At 43.6% G+C, this 19,864-nt stretch overlaps 2 protein-coding genes across 4 annotated transcripts in view; one reads left to right on the plus strand and one right to left on the minus strand.

Moving 5' to 3' along the window:
- The window catches only part of ZNF263 (zinc finger protein 263), a 70,876-nt gene extending 57,996 nt beyond the window's left edge, over nucleotides 1-12,880 (plus strand). The window contains exons 8-17 of the mRNA XM_072605999.1: nucleotides 70-135; nucleotides 256-704; nucleotides 781-1,212; nucleotides 1,614-1,735; nucleotides 2,848-3,363; nucleotides 5,142-5,352; nucleotides 6,150-6,241; nucleotides 6,509-6,635; nucleotides 10,613-10,723; nucleotides 10,879-12,880. Coding sequence (XP_072462100.1) covers nucleotides 70-135; nucleotides 256-704; nucleotides 781-1,212; nucleotides 1,614-1,735; nucleotides 2,848-3,363; nucleotides 5,142-5,352; nucleotides 6,150-6,241; nucleotides 6,509-6,635; nucleotides 10,613-10,723; nucleotides 10,879-11,642 — 2,890 coding nt within the window. The 3' untranslated portion in view covers nucleotides 11,643-12,880. The remainder of the gene's footprint in view (nucleotides 1-69; nucleotides 136-255; nucleotides 705-780; nucleotides 1,213-1,613; nucleotides 1,736-2,847; nucleotides 3,364-5,141; nucleotides 5,353-6,149; nucleotides 6,242-6,508; nucleotides 6,636-10,612; nucleotides 10,724-10,878) is intronic.
- Nucleotides 1-17,848, minus strand: part of TIGD7 (tigger transposable element derived 7) — a 39,401-nt gene extending 21,553 nt beyond the window's left edge. Inside the window, exon 1 of one of the 3 annotated variants that reach the window (XR_011972607.1) lies at nucleotides 57-17,848. The gene's annotated coding sequence lies outside the window, so the exon portion shown is untranslated. The remainder of the gene's footprint in view (nucleotides 1-56) is intronic. The other 2 variants (XM_072634773.1, XM_072634762.1) reach the window with 2 other exon arrangements.
- Between the last annotated feature and the right edge of the window lie 2,016 nt (nucleotides 17,849-19,864).

A 19,864-nucleotide genomic window follows, 5' to 3' on the forward strand; every position in this document is an offset into this window, starting at 1 on the left:
TCTCCCTCGTTCATTATTTAAGCGACCTCCCCAAACATCCTTAACACAACATTTACTTCCATTATCCAGTTTTATCTTCCTCGTGCTAAAGCAGGCGGAGCTTCGCAGGCGGTCGACTCCCGGTGCAGGGGTGCAGTAAAGCGCTCCCTGTGAAGGCCTTTTAGCCCCAAACCACCTCCGGTCTTCCAAAGGCAGAGCCTCAGTTTCCCCTACAGCGTTTCTCGGCAGCCTTAGGTCAATCCCATCCCCAAACAGGGGCCGAGCGAGAAGCGGGGAGCGGGCTCACTCCTTGCACCCCCTAAGTCAGGGATTTACGTGGAGGCGGAGCCAGCGTGAAAGGCGGCGGCTTTTCGCCGTGTGGCATCACAGAAACGAGGGGTGTCTGGTTAGACCAAGGGCGGCCCGGCGGGCGCTGGGGCGTCGGAGTCTCACCAACCAGAACAAGGCCGCGGGGCGACCGAGGACTGGGGGGTGGGCCTTGAGGACGAGACACGAGCCCTTACCGGGAGAGGCTCCGCAGAACTCCTTCCGATCGGCTCCCGAGCCCCCTCCACCTCCCCCCAAAGGAGAGGAACGGAGAAAGCCGACAGCAAAGCGCCGTGAAAGCGGGACCCCGATACCGCAGAACCCGGAAGCAGTCCTCTACACACAGCCCCACATGACGACACACTTCCGGGGCCTCTCTAGGATCCGGGCGGGACCCGGTAATCAGTGGCATTTACACCTTCCCCCACCTTCCGACCTCTGAATCCTAACACGCTGAAGGCCCCCCCCGCACAGGTACCGAAGGGATTAGGGAACCCGCAGGGCTAAGCGGGCCGGCGTCGGCACAGCGTCACTTCCGGGTCCAGTCAGGCCTAGTCAACAGGACGCTGCCCAAGGAAGGGGTAAGAGACCTCGGCAGGGAGACCCGCGGGAGCGGCGCCCGACAGGGTGGGCGGGACGGACGGAGTGCGGGAGCCCGCAGCCCCTCCTCACAGCCCCGGCCTGGCGGGGCTGGGGGCGGCCGGCTCGGGTCGAGGTCGCTGCGCAGTTTCCCTTTCGCCTCCGCTTGCCTTCGTCCCGGGTTTCTTACGACCCTCCCCCGAAGGGACGTGACGCACACTGACGTGACATCACCCACGGTGACGTCTCGCGGGGTCCGGGGGGCTGGCGATGGAGGGAGGGGATCTCGGTGGCTGGGCGGTGGATTCTCCGCAGGGCTCGGGCGTGGTTCGCACGCCGCCCTCTTGGAACTGTCACGGGACTGAGAACCGGGAGGGACCGAAGAAATGGCCCGGTCCGGTCTGCCCGCCCGCTGCCCCGGGGAGGACGGGGACAGCTCGTGGGCAGAGACCGCGGCCCACGTTCCCTGCGTGTGCGCCTTGGCACGGTGTCTGTGCCCTGCAGATAAGGACACAGGCTGGGGGAGCTGGCCGTGCGTGTGCGCACACAGACCCACAGACACAAAGACACAGACACAGACACAGACACGCGCGCACGTCCTCCAGCACAGTGCCCACCACGTACGTAACTGATCTCTAATAAACACATGGGACTCAGTAAGCCGGCAGTGTCAGGCCCAGAGGCTGGAGGAGAGGCCATTCACCAGCTCTCCTTCCCTTTCCTGACAGTCACAGGAGGAAGTTTAGAGTGGCTGCAGCGAACACAGACAGACAGACGCAGCGACGTCATTAGCTCTCGGGGTAGCTGCAAATTCTTCTGGGCCACAGGTTCTGGGAACTCGGGACACGTGGTGTGGCCTGGGTGGTCAGAATAACTTGGTGGCCAGGAGCCATAGGTCCTGAAATGTGGGATCTCCTTGAACTGAATCCTGCTTGTAGGCAGGCTGAACTGTACTAAAGGAGTGTACATACAGCCAGTTTGACAAAAGTGTTGTTGTCCCAGATACAGGCTCTTTGAGAGCTTAGTAGGGCTGGGCCACGTCTGGGACGGGCTGTGGGGTTCCTTCCAGGCCTTAGACCCATCCAGAGTGACTCAAGGAAGAGTAAATGGGCCAAGTTACAGAGGAATAGGTGTACTTTTGAGGCCTCTGTTTTCTTTCCCAGTTGTTCATACTCTGTTTGTGACTTTACTTTTTCACATGAGATATTCTCAATGTAGTGAAAATATTAACAGCAAAAGAATCTATATTTACATAATACAGTTTATGAAACTTCTTCCACAATTCTGTGAAATACTAAGTGTAAGTATCATTATCACTAATTTTATAAATAAAGGCCCAGAGGCCAAGAAAGATTATAGTCATATAGCTATTAAGTCTTGAACCTGGGACTCAAACCCAAGTTTTCTGATTTTAATTCCACAGTCCATTGCTGTAGCTGATGGCCTCAACAGATAACAACGAATAAGGTGGATCACATCTTTACGACAGTGAGATCAAGGTGAGAGGATCAAGGTTCTCCCCTGGGACTATTATTTGTGAATAATTTTTTGTGAAAACTTAATATTTATGAGCATCAATGTTTGATTTCTCTACCATCTTTGTGGGATCAGTACGTAGGCAAAGAGATAAGTGAAATCTTTAGCTAATCCTAAGGCTCTTTTTAATGAAATATTCTAGTGAATACTTTAAGTTAAATGTTCTTCTGACTTTCTAGATGTTGAACGTTTAGGTGAATACAAATGTAACTAGAAGGGGGATATTTGGAAGTCAGGCAAAGAAAAAAACCCAAAACAAGGTACAACCTATCACCAGCCTTATGGTGTCAGAATGGAGACTGTTTAGGGCTCCCAGGCAGCACCAAATGAATAATGCTTCTTGAGTCTTCCTTGTTGATGCTCTTATTTTTCAATCTGCCCTCAGGAAGAAGATTATCCTAGTTTTATACCAGGAGAGATACCTAGCACTGGAAGGGTGAGGACCAGCAGGGCCACTTAAAGCAAGAGTGCAACGTTTTGAACAGGATGATGGCGATAGAGCTAATGGTGGCTGCAGATCTGAATCCCCAGATCCAGGCTTTATGGGAGAAAGAAGGGCCTCTAGAAAAAAACCTAAAAAAGAATTCCATCCAGACTCAGGAATCTGTCCTACTGAATGATAAACCTGCTTCTGAGAGCTGCCGACAGCGCTTTAGGAGCTTCCAGTACCAGGAGTCAACTGGTCCCCAGGAGACCCTTAGCCAACTTAGGGAGCTTTGCCATCAGTGGCTGCAGCCAGAGATCCACACAAAGGAGCAAATCTTAGAGCTGTTGCTGCTGGAGCAGTTCATGAATATTCTGCCTGAGGAGACAAAGACCAGAGTTCAAAAGTGTTCCCCAAGAACCATCAAGGAGGCAGTGACATTGGTAGAAGATTTGCAGAACACAGTTACAAGACAGAGCAAAGCAGACAGACAGAAGATTCCTGAATTGGACAATGAGGTATGAGAAAAGTGGAAAAATGGAGGGTAAGAGAGAAAATATCACTCTTGTTCCTCCAGAATTTTCCAAATTCATACTGTTTCGGCAAAAGACTTTCTCATTAGCGAGAGCCAGTGCTCAGGACATCTGTCCATGCTATTGAAATCTCAGAAGTTTCTTTCTCCCTTTGCTAAGAAAAGGGAACTCCATCTATCCTCTTTTTATGGCCAGAACCATGACCGTAACTTTATGTTGGTCCTAATTTCAAATGTTTTATTTTTTGCAGTGTCTTCTTTTCAGTCACTTTTTATTTCCTATGAGAAATGACAAGTTTTGGATTATTGGAGTCTTTAACCAAGATCAGCCCAATATGGGATGGGCAAGGGTGCTATGAAGTGGAACAGAGTACATATTTGAAAGGGTTGTTGTCCAGTGACTTGTCTGTCACATTTCTGGTCTTTCAAGATAGGCCCTCTGATGCCTTAGGGTTACTGATTTTCTGTTTCAAAAAGTAATGTTTCATTTTATTCAATTAATTTGTATTTGTAATATCATAAGATGATAAGAGACTGGGATTGTGGATATAGGAGTTTGTATGGCCATGTGGAATACAATGAAAAAAAGTGGTGGTATGAACTGGTAATGTGGATAATAGGGACATAGAGGTAATTCTGATGAGATAGAGTTGATTGGGCCTAGGTAGATTGAGGAGAAGCTAATGGGACAATCTAGATTACTCAAGAAGGCAAGACTTGAATTCCTTCAGCCCCAGTAGGAAAAATACGAATAGAAAGCAATGAAAATAAGAAAATAAGGGCAGGGAAGAAACAATGTAAAAAAAAAAGGAAAGGAGAAAGTAACTCCAGAAAAGCATCAAAGAAAAGGAAAAAGAAAAAAAAAATGGAAAGAAAAAATATCTCTATATCTGTCTGTCTATCTATCTATCTATCTATCTATCTATCTATCTATCTATCTATCTATCTATGTATCTATGTAGTTCATCTCTACTTCACACCAAGTATCTCATATCCTGGGCACAGAAAGAGTTTTCCTTCTCTAGGCATCTGCACCGAAAAACAAGCTATTACCCTCATGATGGCAAACAGCAGAATCTCACCCCTACCCCCGAATCCCAGAACATCAGGCACAATCTTTAGATCTTGTGTACTCCGGTCTAGATTCATGCTTTGCACCATGAATAGTTCAACAAGACCACATGGGAAAGGAACCGGTTCCTTCCTCCTTTCTAACACTGACACCCTTACCTCCCACCCCCACATGGAAATTTGGTTGTTGTATAAGTAGGGAGCATGAGCCAGAATGAAGGATCTGGCTTGATGGGGAAACCAAGAGGAAAAGAAAATAGGAAAACTGGCTAGCATTTCAAAAGATCTGTGATTTCATCATGTGTTGGTGCTATACTAGTAGCTTTCACCACACTCTGTATCTCAGTAAAGGAACTATGTAAGTTACTGTGTTGAAAAAATTATTACCTAGTGATAAATGTTATTAATATTCTGATGACAATCAGAATTAGCTAGGCTCCTCTTGAGACAATGGATTATATGCCTGTCACCAGGCTTTTCTGTTTTTGTAGGACCTGCCAGAAGTTGTACTCCACTGTTAATTCTTTTTGAGGGCCCAATATCTCCTCTACATCATGATAAGGCAATATGCCTCCTAACTTTTCACAGAATCTGTTTTTGAAGGACTGAACCCTAACTACTATTTTCTCACCAAATAAATGTTGCTCTCTAGCCCAAGCCCTGTGGTAATAGAGGATGGGGATTAATTTCCAGGTTACAGTCCATGAGCAGGGACAGGAAGTACTCTCAGAGAAGGCAACACCCTTGGGAAGATCATCGGAAGCACTAAGCTTCCATGTGGAGCCAGCAGAGCCCCAGCGTATGGGGGTGTTCCAGGAAGAGGAATTGTGGAGTACCCACCCACGACTACAGGAACCTCTGAGCTGTGACCCTGAAAAAGAGCTCCAGCCTGTGGAGGAGAGGGGTGAGGAGCTTCATCAATAATTTCCTCCTCTTAGGGGTGGTGAGATTCAGTCAACAAACATTTATTGAACACTTCCTTGGTGCCCAGAGCTGTACTAGACACTGAAGTGGATACAAAAGCAGAAAATACAAACCTTACCCTTGAGGAGACTACATAGTTCATCATCAGGGAAGAGGGATTCTGCAGTGAAGGATGTGGAGGTCTCACACATAGCCACAGAGTGGAAAGTTGTTTGTTGGCGGTGAGGGTGGAGAAGCAAAATGCTTGAGGGCAGGGTAGGACATCAAAATGATGAGTGTTGTAGATTCTGCTTTCAGAAGAAATAAGAAAGGGGAAGAACTTGGGCAGTTCTCTAGAGGAGCAGGACAAAGGTTCTCAGTCATAAGGCACTATGTATTAGAACTTCCAGAAAAAAACACAAAAGCCAAATTCCTAAATTTCATACTAAATACTAGAGTATCTAGCTAACTGGAATTTCTATCAATCTGTGAATTTCAATTCAAAACCTTTTTAATTGTAACAGTCTTGAAAACAGCCACTTATTGAGGGAAAATGACATTGTACGCCAGAATTGGGATAAGGAGGATTGCCTCCACTTCAAAAAATCTTCCACTTAATTATTCATTTTCCTTTTGGACTGACGGAATATTTGTTCTCATTTGCAGTGCGAAGGCCACCTCTTCCCATGCCCTACAGAAGTAACCAAGGGATCTCTTATATTTCAGAAATAAGCCTAAGGTGTCCCCTAACACAAAAGTAGAAACGCATCACTCCCTGGCTTTTTTCTCCTTCTTCAGCTCTGCCTGCTCACCAGGTTCCTGTATTTCCTGAAGAAAAACCTACCAGAGATTGGGAGGTGGCATCTGTATTTTTCACACCCGAGTCTCAGGTGAGCTGCAGTTCTCAAGGTCCCTTCTGAAATCACATTTTTCGTAACTGAATATGACCTTGTCAGCATCTTCCTTTGCTTCCCATGAATCTTTTTGTTCAATAATTCCCTTAGAAAATTTCATCTGTTATTTTCTGGACAACTGGGCTTGTTGTGCAGAGGAGCTGGGAAACTTATGGGTTGCTTATTTATTCCTTGGGCTGCCTCCTCCATACCTCTTCCTTTCTGCGGTGGCAGCTTGTGAGCAGGGGCCTATTCTCATTTCAGAGTCCTGTGACATTTGAGGATGTGGCCATGTATTTCTCTCAGGAAGAATGGCAGTTACTAGACTCCATTCAGAAGGACCTCTACAAGGATGTCATGCAAGAGACTTACAACAATATGATTTCAGTAGGTAAGAACGCCTTCATCTTGAAAGCTGAGGTGGAGGAGGGACTCTAATATGCTTACCTTTTAAAACATATTTGTTTTAGTCAGCAAAGATCCACCTTCTCTCCCTCCCACCCCCCAACTGAGAACACAAGAAAAATAAAACCCATTACAAACATGTATTATTAGTCAAATCAAACTTCCACACTGGCCATGTTCTAAAAAATATTTGTCTCATTCTGCCTTCTGAATCCTTCACTTTTCTCATTAGGAGATGGATAGGATGTTTCATCATTAGTCCTCTAGGATCCTGGTTTGTCATTATACTGAGAAGAGTTCAGCTGAATAGTTCCCATCACATTTATATAGTATAATTTGTTCATCCATTCCCCAGGTTATGTGTACCTTCTCAGATTCCTATTCTTTGCTACCTCAAAAAGAGTTATAAATATTTTTGTACATCCTTAGAATTTGTTTTGTTTGGAACTAATCCCTCCCTTAATCTGCCCTCCTTCTAATTTTTCCTCATCCCTTCTCTCTACCTCCAATTTCCCTGTTGAGTGAAATGTATTTCTGTACTCAACTCTGAGTATGTATTCTTCCTTCTGATCAGTTCAGGTGAGAGTGAGATTCAGGTATAATCTGCTCACCTACTTCTTCCTTCTTATTTGTATAGATGTTCACTTGTGTGTTCTAATTACGTCAGATAGTTTCTTTCAGCCTTCCTTTCCTTGTCCTCGCTTCCCAGTGTGTTCTCTCCACATTGTTTTTTAAAGATCATCAACACATAACAGAACCACTTCCAGGCCCTCTGTCTAATTGCCCTCTGTGAACACTGATAAAATGACAGAGATCAGAGGGGAAACATGTACCATCTTCCTATATTCGGTTGTACAGAGTTTATTTTTGTTAAGTTTTTTTTCATTGTTCATTACCTTTTAATGTTTCTTTTCACTCATGTGTTTGACCTTCAGAGTTTTTCTGCAGCCCTAGTTTCTTTCATCAGGAATACTTGGAAGTTTTCTGTTTCAATAAAAGTTTCCCCCCTCTTCTGCCCTCCCCTCAGCATTATACTCAGTTTTGCTGGGTAAATTATTCTTGGTTTTAAGCCTAGATCCTTTGCCTTCAGGAATTATATTCCAGGTTCTCTAGTTGCTAAATCATGTGTGGCCTTGATTATAGCTCCTTGGTACTGGAATTCTTCCTTTCTGATTGCTAACAGTATTTTCTCTTTGACCTAGAAGTTCTAGACGTTGGACTATAATGTTCCAGGGAGTTTTCATTTGAGGAATTTCTCTCAGGAGGTGACTGACTAGTAGATTTTTTTGATTTCCACGTTACTCTCTGGTTCTAAAGCTTTCAGACAGTTTTCTTGAAATAGGATGTCAGGCATTTTTCTTTATTTTGTTTTGATCATGGTGTTCATGATTAGTTCAATGATTCTTTAAACTTTTTCTCCTTGATTTGTTTTCCAGGTCAGTTGTTCTTCTGTGAGACACTTTGTATTTTCTTTTAATTGTTCTATCTTTTGATTTTGTTGGAATATTTCTTGTTGTTTCACGGAATCATTGGTTTCTATATGGTTCATTTCTAATTCTCAGGGAGATTTTTGCTTTTCTTCCACAGCTCTCATTTCTTTTCTGATTTTTTCCCTCAGGCATTTTCATTCCATTTATAAAAAAAAATTTTAAACTCTTACTTAAACTCATATCTTCTAGGTATTCCAGTTGAGTTTATGCCTAAGCTGTGTTTTTCTCTGAGGGTTGGGTGTAGATATTTTAGAGTAATTCTTTTCTTGTGCATTTGTGTCCATCATAATAATTCATTATGATATAGTTTTTCCCCCTTCCTCCCCACCAGTTCTTCCAGCCTACTTCTAAACATCAGACCAGGGCTGCTTCTGTTGCTTATTTCTTAAGATATTTAGTGGTACATTATTCTAGAATCTCGGCAACAGGCTGGGGACGTATAAGCTTTCACTACTCCCAAAGTGGTCTGATCCAGGACAGCGTCTGATTGCTGACCTTCCTGGTCCAAGCTTTGCAAGTTGCCAACCTAAGTTTGAGTCTGTGCAGAGGTAGACTACTGCTAGACTCAGCCCCTATCAGCCAGCTGGAAAGTTTTCTTCGTTCAGCTAGGTAGAACCACAGGCTCTCCTTTGGTCTGAGATTACTGCTGAGTTTATTCCTCTCTTGAGTTCATTCTTCTGCAGGCTGGGCTAGAGGCAGACAGTGAGATCTTGCTCTGAGCTATATGGCTGCTGCTACTGGCCTCTGAACTTTCTCCATACACAGCCCAGGGCCTCTTCTCCTGAGAATGTCAAATCCCCTGGGCAGGTGCCTTTCTTAGTCCACCACAGATCTCTGACCTGGAACTGGGTAGTGGGCAACAGAGTTATCAGTATGCAGCTGTCCCTGTCACAGTGCCCTGGTATGGGTCTGAGTCTGAGATCTCTTGCCCTTGCACAGCCTTTCTTAATACTGCAGTGCTCCTAGTCTAACCTCATCCCCAGGGTTCACAGACCTCTCTGTTTTCCTATGCTGACCTGAGTCAAACAAAGGATTCATTGTGCCATTTTCTGCATTTCTCCATTGGTGGTGTGCTTTTTCTAGATCTGTGTATTGGAATTTGTTTAGGGAAGCTGACTGTACTGCTTCACATCATTCCACCATTTTGGCTACACCTCCATGTTCTTCTTTCTTAGAATATATACAAAAGACTGAAACATCTTTTGAACATGGCCAATGCAATGATATATTTCACTTGACTATGCATATTTTTTGTAAGAAGGTTTGTTTTTTAATGGTGGAAGGGAGGTCCTAAGGGAAAGAGAAATAATCTTTGTTTATTGAAAATTAAATTAAATTTAAAGAAAATGCACACGTGTCCATATGTCAGAAAGACTTACCTACTATAGAACTCTTCTTATAGTACAGGAAGCTTCAAATTCTAATTACTCCCTCTCAAACTTGAAATAGAGGGTTGGTGGCATTTGACCTGTCTTCCATTTAGAAGTCTGTGTCATCTCTTGTGGATCGTACATTTTCCAAAGGAGCCATAAAAGTCCTTATCTCTACATCATTCACTTATTATAGTGATCTTGATGACAAAGAGAAAAATCAAAAAGGCTGATTGATGTTTGGCTTACTGGATTCCCAAAGCTGGTGAATTTCCATCTAAGCCTTTCTGTGTGGAGTCAACCCTGGGCTTTCTGATCCTTCAAACTTTAAATTTCAGGTCACCATTTCATGGAGCCAGTTTTGGAAATGGAACAAATTGGACAATAATTCTATTTATGCATTTACTTTATTTCCACATTTATATCTTTGGATATCTTCTTTCTATATTCTTTCTATACCTTGAGGTTATAGACCTTGAAAATTTTCCCTTAATGTCTCCATTTATGACAGAATCAAATCTACCTTCGTAGTTAAGAGGCTGAAACACATTACTAAAAACTAGTTGATACAAGAGGTAGATATTGCTGACAGTCTCAAGGGTTTAGTTGCTGCTCCTCTTCCTCCTCAACAAATACACTGAATCAAATAGAACAGTGGTGGGGGAAAGTGTGTCATATGTGCATCCTTCAAAGGTAATATTAAATAGTACTAGCCTTAGTCCGAAGACCTGGGTTTAAATTCTGTCTCTGACACTCATTAGCTACGTGATTTCTGACAACATACATGTAAGATGGAGATAAAGCTAACTACTTCATAGGATTGTTGTGAGGAAAGTAGTTTGTGAATTGTTAAGTCCCATAGAAATGTGAGTTATTATTATCTGCATAATTTGTTTCTCAGTCCCGTTTATCTCACATAAACCCCTCAGAGATACTGAGCTGAGATCTGGCACATTCAAAATTAAGGACAGTGGTGAGGCTGGAAAAACTCAGTACATCATGTACAACATTTTCTAAGGAATCATTGGGTCACACCTGAAATACGCACCTAACTTAGTAACAAGTCATTGCCAAGATGACTGCTGCTTGTTTCTTCTCCTCAGCACTATTTCTGATCCCCAAACCTGAACTGATATCCTGTTTGGAGCAAGAGGAAGAGCCATGTATCACAAATTCTAAGGAATCCAAAGAGATCCCAGAAGATTCTAATACAGGTGAGCAGTGAATAAGGATGGTTCAAACTAACCCAGAAATAAATATTCTAGTATTCAGTGCTTTCAGGAGCTTAGCAATTTTAGAAATTCTATTCTTTTATTTTTATCAACTATCATTAATTTTCTTTCTGTGATTTGCTTTTTCCCCAAAATAGAAATGACTGATTCTTCTATTTATCCTAATGAGGTTAAGGCAACTAAGCAGAATGAAAAGCCTAAGGCAGTACATCATATTCCCTTAGAAATAAAAACACCAGATAGTACTTCATCTACATCTAAAAGGACTGATAAGAAAGTTCTCCAGAGGGCAGAATTGAAAGAAAATGAAAAGCAGTGTGGGGAAGGAAAGCCACAGCAAAATTTACCCGTAGGAAGATGGAAGAAATTTGCTTCCTGGAAAAAAAGTCTACGAAAACTCATGGAGGTCCACAAGAAAGCCTGTGCAGGAGAAAAACCTTTCAAATGTCATATATGTGGGAAAAGCTTCAAAGTTAGCTCTGACCTTATTAAGCATCAGAGAGTCCACACTGAAGAAAGACCCTATAAATGTCAAGAATGTGATAAAAGATTCCGATGGAGCTCAGATCTTAATAAACACTTGATGACACATCGAGGAATTAAGCCACATAGATGCTCCTGGTGTGGGAAAAGCTTCAGTCAAAACACAAATCTTCTTACTCACCAAAGAACACACACAGGAGAGAAACCGTTTAAGTGTCATGAATGTGGAAAAAGATTCAGTCAGAACTCCCATCTCATTAAGCACCAAAGAACCCATACAGGTGAGCAACCCTATAAGTGTAGCATGTGTGGGAGGAACTTCAGTAGGCGTTCAAGCCTTCTAAGACACCAGAAACTCCACAAAGAAAAGGAAACAGTTAGTGTCCTTGTTCGGAAGGAGAGCTCCAAGTGGAGCTGAAACCTTAAAAGAACATAGATTTATATGAATTCATCAATATCTGAAAAATGTTAAAGTTTAAACTCCATTTTTCTGTAAAGAGAATTTAAATAGACTATGCAAGAGGGAATGGCAATATTTCTAGTACATAATGACTTATTTATGACAAGAAAATTCCTTATAGGACAGCCAAACTAGGATTGTATCTGACAAAATAATAAGTATACCATACCAAAAACCAACTCTTCAAATAGCAGATACTTTCTGAAACCAAAGACTAATCTTCACACACATACATTGTGGAAAGGAATGCTGATCATGTATTAGCCTTTGCCACTCTCAAAAATACAAGTGAAAATTACTATCAGAAATAGCATTTCCTAAAACAAAGGGACATGGACACATGGACATGGACACACACACACACACACACACACACACACACACACTCATTATCTTCACTGTTGCAAGTACACCAATTTCCTATTCCAAATTCTGTGTAGTAGAGATATCTTAAATTATGATTTTCCCCAGCATTTCAACAAGGTTTTTCTCTTGGGCCTCTTGCTTATAAACACCATTCACAAGACTGACTACTCTTGAGCTTCTTGCCTAAACCTCTTGATCTTTAGCAGTCAAATCTTCTTGGTTCATTTTTTTGCTTATTTAGTCTGCAGAAAAAACTGTGAAGTAAAAAAATGTCAGCTCTTATGTTGCTGAACTGATAATTTATGGAAGATGATGGATAGCAAACTATTCATCTCTAACAAAATTGTATTGGAATTTACCTCAGGAAGAACTGCTATTAGATGTGAGAACTAATTTTCCAGTAAATATAGAGCCAAGGTTTAGAAGGAGTTCATAGAGGAAGGTACAGAATTTCCTTACCTGGAAAAGTGAACAACAGGATAGGGCACCCTTGCAAAAGAGCACTTGCCTAAGGCCCAAAAGAAAAAGGATCAGCTCAAAGTCTGTTACCTTTTAGTTAAGATTCCATGGGAAACTGGAAACTTATTTATTATAAACAGGATCTTGTCATCTCTTAGCTTCCTGATGTGGAAAGCACTTGAAATGTCTGGGTACAAAGGGGATAGTTTGGCAACTGCTATTCTTAGAAATGGTGGGAAGATCAGAAAAACAACATGTTGGTATTAACTGTCTTACATTTATAAGCTCTTAATGGACAGGAACTGTCTGATATTTGTTTTTACATGACACACAAATGTGTACATAATAAAAGCTTCCTGATAATAAGTTCAGTAGGTTGGTTGGTTTTTATGGTTTTGTAAATTTCTGAGGAACCTACCTGCAGATCAATCAGTCATTTTTAAAGTGCCTGTTTTGTGCCAGGTACTGTGCTAGGTTCTGGGGATACAAATAAAGAATTCTTATAAATTCTCAATTCAAAGTACATTCCTAATTGAGCTGAGTTAGGCAAAGACACAGCATGGAGACTGAACGCTAAGTTTGAAGAACTGCTTCCAGGTTAGCTTAGCTGGAACGTAGCACGTTTGAGGGGAGCAATATGCAGTAAGTGTGGAAAGGAAGGCTGTAACCAACCTGTGCAAACCTTTAAAAATTATTGTAGTGCATCCTAGAGGGAATAAGGAACCGATGAAAAACTTCGAACAGAGGAATGACGTTACTTGAACTGTGTTATTAGGAAGATTATTTTGTTACCTATACTGGATTAAGGACTGGGGAGAGAGACTAAAGCAGAAAGACCAATCAGAAAGCTAATATTAGTGGGCCAAGCAAGTGGTGATGAAGACCCAAACTAGGGTAGTTGGCAGCTGACTGGATATGGGGCAAGGAGAGAACAAAGATTCTGAAGTGGAGGACCAGAAGGATAGTGATATGCTCTATGGAAATAAGAGGGTTTGGAGCAGGGCCAGGTTTGGGTAAAAGCAGAAGAAAAATCAATTCCATTCTGAACATGATAAATTTGAGATAATGAGACATTAAGACTGAAATACTCAGCAGGCAAGTTGGATTGGAATTCAAGAGGGATCTTAGATATGGATATATACCAGAGCTGAAAGTCATCTACATAGAAATGCTAACTGAACCTACTAGAGATCATCAAGGTAAAATGAGAAAAGGGAAGAAAGCCCAGGACAGAGTTATGAGCAGGACATATATGATGCTCTGGCAAGGGTTACTGAGCAGTGGTCAGGAAGGTAGGAGGAAAACCAGGAAAATTAATGGCATGGAAACCAAGGAAGAAAGAGTCACCCAAGAGAAAGGGGTTGTCAACAGATCAAAAAGTGCAGCCAGGACACAGGATAAGAACAGAAAAAAAGCTATCGAATTTAGCAATTAGATGGATGGTAACTTTGGAAAGTTTAGTTTCAGACTAGTAGTGGTATGGGAAATCAGGATTACCAGGCTTTAAGAAATGAATGGAAGATGAAGTAGAGAAAAAGAGTTTAGATCAGAGATTTGCAAACTTATTTGGCCTACTATCCCCTTTAAAAAAAAAATTACTCAGCGCCCCCTGGCAAATCTACTTTCTTTAACCCCTTAATGTTTGGTTTTTTGAAATTTGCAGCATTTTAAAACATAGTTTTTAAAAATGATACATCTTAAATTTGATAATTTATTATAAATTTGTGGGATTTTCCCCTGTATTTAAATTTTGATGGTGCAATACTGGGTGATGTAATGGTACAGTATGTTGTAAACAAGTCATTACAAGTACCTATTCCTACTAATGCATACTGGACTTCCCAGCAATGAGCAACACACTCACCTGCCAACCCTCGAGTTGGCAGACTTGACCACTGATAGGTTATAACTTGCAATCTGTATGTTTATTTGGAAAATAATGTAATCACCATGATTTTAACTCTGTTATACAACAGATGAAATATGAACAATTCTTCAAAATTTTCTTCTTTCCTTTCCTTATGCTTCCACCACCTCCTTATTTTTATTCAACATGCCTCAACTGTACCAGAAGCTACAGTCCCCCAAAATCCCCACCCCCACCCCAGGAGGCAGTATTGCCCACTTTGGGAATCTGTGGTTTCAGGGGTGGGGAACATGCAGCCTTGGGGCAATGTGGGGGTTTTTAGGTCCTTGGGTGCAGCCTTTTGAACGAGTGAGTCCAAATCCTTTTATTAAGGGGATTTGTTCCATGAAGTTTGGATTCAGTCAAAGGGTGGCCCTTGAAGACCTTCCGAGGCTGCAGGTTCTCCACACCTGGTTTAGATGTTTCTTTCTAGGAATTTGCCAGTTTTGAAAAGACCGAAGGCAGGCCATTTAACCTCCCTTAGGCTCAGTTTTTTCATCTGAAAATGATGACAGAGCCTATTGTACTTACTTCACAAAAATATAGTGAGGCTCAAAGGAAATAACATGTTAAGTGCTTTGCAAGTTTTAAATCAGTATATAAATGAGACTGATTTAGAATTTGATAACTTTCTGAACATAAAAGCGAGAAGAAATAATTTTCTATCTAGAAAAGTTCACCAAGACCAAGTCTTTAGAAAAGATAAGCAGTACTGGGTCTTCTACCGCAACATTTTTCATTTAAACCAAATCAATGATTTATTGGCATGGTTAGTTACTAACCCAAATTTCCAGAAACTAGAACTGACTGTACTTTTACCTCCTCTAAAAGAGCTACTCAATCACCAGAAGGGAGTAATAATTATTTCTTCCCCCTTAGCTATTTTTTTTAAGTTAAATAGAAAGTTGTGGGTCTTGCTTGCTTCTCTGTATTCTTTATAATCATTTCTTACACACAATAGTATTCCATTATATATTTATGTACCACAATTTAAGGATTCCCCAGTTGACATGCATTTATTTTGTTCCCAGTTCTTTTCTACTCCAAAAAGCGCTGCTATGAATATTTTGTTGTGTATGATAGCTTTACTTCTGTCTCTAACCTTGATCTTACCAATGGCTTCTCTGGGTCAAAGAATATGATCGTTTTATCCTCTGAGCAGAATTCCAAATGACTCTGAAGAATGGTTGGACTAATTCACAGGTCCACCAACAGGGTTAATATAGATACCTTTCCACAACCTCTCCAAGACTGACCGTCTTTGCCATATTGCTGGGGAGGAAATGAAATCTTAGAATTGCTCTGATTTATGTTTCTGTTATTATTAATGATCTGGAGCAATCTTTCATATGGTTGCTTGTTATTGGTTTGCAATTCTTTTGAGAACTGTTTGTCTTTTGATCACTTATCCTTTAGAGATCAAACCTTTTCATTACTAACCTTTAGACAACTTCTAGGAATCAATTCTAACTTTACCATGGACTTCCACAATTCTGTTCCAGGCATCTCTGCCCCATTCAACTGAGACATACTGATGTAGGGATATTTTCCTCTCATTTTAAATAGATAGTTCCTTCTCACCTGTCATCTGCAGAGATTTTTGTCCCCTCTTTAGGACTAAGACACCACTACTTTCGTAATCTTGGAGTTTTCTTGGCAAAGATACTGTAGTGGTTTGCCTCTTCCAGCTCATTTTACAGATGAGGAAACTGAGGCACACAGGGCTAAGTGACTTGCTCAAGGTCACCCAGGTAAGTATCTGAGGAAGGATCGGAACTCAGGATGACAGATGAATCTTCTTGACAGGGGACTGGGCACTCTATCGTAGATGCCCAATCTCCCTGTAATATAACCTTATTTTTTCTGCAGCTTCTGTCTCTAGCTGGATAAGGCTCCTTACCTTTGCTACTGCTGTTCCCACAACCTGGAATAATCTCTCATCTCTTCTTTGATTACCCAAATCCATTCTTGCAGACCCAGCTCACAGTTCCTCTTCCACCATCCTTCTCTGAATTTTTATAGTCCCGGTTTGTACACCTCACAAGTTACAGGTTTCATGATCTCATAGGTGGGAGCGATTCTGTACAGATGATCTAGTCCAACCCACTCATTTTAGATTAGGAAACTCAGATCCACAGAAGGTAAGCGACTTGCCCAAGGGCACACAGCGGGCAGCTGACAGGCCCAGCCCGAACTGGAACTCAAGACTCCTTGCCTCCAAGCCAAGAAGTCAGGCGCTGCCTTCACACTTCTCCGGTGATCTCGGCCGTCCTTAAAGCAACGCTGAGCTCGTACTCCCGGGACGTGATCGTAGTCACCGCGTGCACGCTCCCCTTAGGAGGCAAATCCTGAAGTGTCGCTCGAGGCGCTCGGCGGTGCCACGGAGCCGGTAAATGTCCGGGGTGGAAGCCGAACCCCGCACTGTCACCCCGCAGCATGCACCCACGAAATACAACGCGGGCTGGTTGAGTCCGGATCGGAGGGGCATCTCATCCACAAGGCCCCGCCCATGATCCTCAGCCCGAATCCGCAGCACGGAGACGCGGGGGCTTCCCTTCCAAGCCCACCCGCGGCCCCGGGCCCCGGGCTTCCTCCTCCCGCTCCGGGGCACGCTCCTGCACCCGGGCCGCCTCGGCTCCAGCGGCTTCACCCACTTCTTCACCCGGTCGGGTCTCCGGCCGCGCCCACCTCCTCCCGCCCCGAGGCGTCCACCTCCGGGGGTCCTCCCGCGGGGGGGAGGGCGGCCCGCACGCCAGGTTCATCCCTGCCGCCCCCGGGAGGAAGCTCTGGCCGGTCGCTAGCGTGAGAGGCCGCGGACGGAGCGCGCCCCCCGGGTCACTGTCCGAGGAAAAGCCCCTTTTCCCTTCGCGCTCGCAGGCACTGAGGGGCGGGGCCGCGCGGAGGGGCCAACGCGAGGACTGCTGGGAGGAGTGAAGACCGCTCGGTGCCGGTGGAAGCCTCGAACCTCCTCCTCGGGGCCTCTTGGACCCGCCCCCTTCTAACACGAGGAATGGGCCCCGCCTCTAGCCCTGGACTCCCCGCTCTGACCGGTCCCTAGCTTGGTCCCGCGTGTATTGGGGCTGAGACTTAGTCGCACAGCCCCCTGGGAGTTGTAGTTCCTGAAGCTGGTGGGCGGTGTCCGAACCCTGGAGATTTCCCCCACCGCGGCTGGGGCGTTCTGAGAGGTCTTCGGGTCGGGGTGGGTGGAGGGCTAGCCAGCTCTTCGGGGAGCCCAACCTTATCCTTGGATGAAGCCCAGCTGCCTCATGGGATGCCTCCGGTCCAGTCTCCCTCTCCCCTTTAAGAAGTTCCGGACGGTCTGCTCTGTTCTCGTCCGTCGCCTCGCTTTCCTGCTGTCCACTTCTGGCTGCCCTGCGCCCTAGGCTTTACCCCACTCTTACCGAGAACGTCCGTAAATCAAGAAAATTGACCCCCCCCCCCTTTTTGGTTTCCGCTCCTTGATCCATCTGCCAGTCATGGCCCCCCCGCCCCCCTCACCGTTCCCCCAATTCCGGTTGGTCTTTCCTGTCGGCTCACGCCCCTCCCCCTTTGCTCAAAACCACTGAAATTCCGGAGCCCTGCTCCTTCACCCCGGGAACGAACTGCGCTGTAAGTGGTGCCCCGCCTTCGGGGCTGCCCCGCCTTCGGGGCTGCCCTCCCGCAGCGCTCCTGGGACTCTGGTGGAAGGTCTCCTGTGAGTCTCCTGGACGTTTTAGGGGACAGGTGGGGAAATGTCACGGGATCACAGATTTAGAGCTGTGCCTTGGAGGTCGAGTCCAGTCCTACTTAACGGGTAAGGAAAATGAGGACGAGAAGGATTCAGCCATTTACCCCAGGGTCACCCAAAGGGGTGTCTGATGTAGGATTAGAACTCAAGTCGTCCAGACTTTTCCATTTCCACCCAGCTGCCTCACGTCTGCAGAGATGTAATTCGAGGCCAAGAAGGTCAATGGAGCAGCTCCCTTGGGACCATTATCCTGATTAGGGATGGCCTCACACAAAGTCCTCTCTCTCTTTTGTTTCGATATGTAATTTTGTATTAGATTCTGGAATGTCCTGTGCACCGTTTTTCACACGTCGAAGGGTGTAAGGCTTGTCTCTTTTACTGGAGTGTAACCTGTGAAACGAATTCTCAGACCTCTCTGTTTCCAAGCATCACCACATTACCACATCACCATCCTTTCCAGCAGCACCACAAGCCTTCAGTTACTGACAGTTATCCAACCCGTTAAGACTTGCAATGTACTTTACATAGAGATATTTGGACCTAGAGGCACCCTCCATCAAGGCTATGGACCTTTTCCCCTCAATTTTATTGTTATTTAGATTACAAATAGCACTTTAGCATAAAGTCATTCTATTGCTCTAATATCCTTGTGTATCTGCACCTTCTTGTTTAGCTGTTTTCGTCGTTTGACTCCTCAACATCCCACTTGGGGTTTTCTTGGCAGAGATACTAAAGTGGTTTACCATTTTCTTCTCCAGTTCATTTTACAGATGAGGAGACTGAGGCAAACAGGATGAAGTGATTTGCCCAGAGTCACACAGCTAGTTACATGTATGGGACCAGATTTGAACTCAAGAAGATGAGTCCTCCTGTCTCTATCCACTGAGATACTTAGCTGTCCTCCCCTCAATAGCATGGACAGATGTTTTTTAGATGGCTTCCTAGATGCCATGATGACTCAGAGCTTTGTACCATGTATTTGTACTATGTATTTTTTAAACAGATTTTTATAAAAATTTAGTATTTTATTTTTCCTCAATTATATGTAAAAACAATTTACAATTTTTAACATTCGTTTTTAAAACTTTGAGTTCTAAATTCTCTTCCTCCCTCCTTACTCCTCTCATTGAGAAGGCAAGCAATTAGATATATGTTATACATATGTAGTCATACAAAACATATTTCCATATTAATCCTGTGAAAGAAAATATAGACCGCCCGCAAAAAAAACCTCAAGAAAAATAAAGTTAATAAGAGTATACTTCAATCTGTATTCAGATACCATCAGTTCTTTCTCTGGGGATGGATGGCATTTTTCATATTAAGTCCTTCAATCTTGGACCCTTGTATTGGTAAGAATAGCTAAGTCATGCACAGCTGATCATCTCATGATAGTACTGTTATTTGTATACAGTACATTTCACTTTGTATCAACTCATGGAAGTCTTTCCAGGTTTTTCTGAGGGCATCCTGCTCATCATTTCCTATACAACTCCATCATAATCACATAGCACAATTTGTTAAGCCATTTCCCAACTGATAGTCATCCTCCCAATTTCCAACTCCCTGCCACCTGAAAAGAGCTGCTATAAATAATTCCTGTAGTATTATAATCTTTTTAAAAAATTAATTTTTAGTTTTCAACATTCACTTTTGTAGGATTTTCAGTCCCAAATCCCCACCCCACCCCCGACTCCCTTCTCCCCAAGACAGCAATGGGTT

The sequence above is a fragment of the Notamacropus eugenii genome, chromosome 1 (assembly GCF_028372415.1).
Source record: "Notamacropus eugenii isolate mMacEug1 chromosome 1, mMacEug1.pri_v2, whole genome shotgun sequence".
NCBI lineage: Eukaryota > Metazoa > Chordata > Mammalia > Diprotodontia > Macropodidae > Notamacropus > Notamacropus eugenii.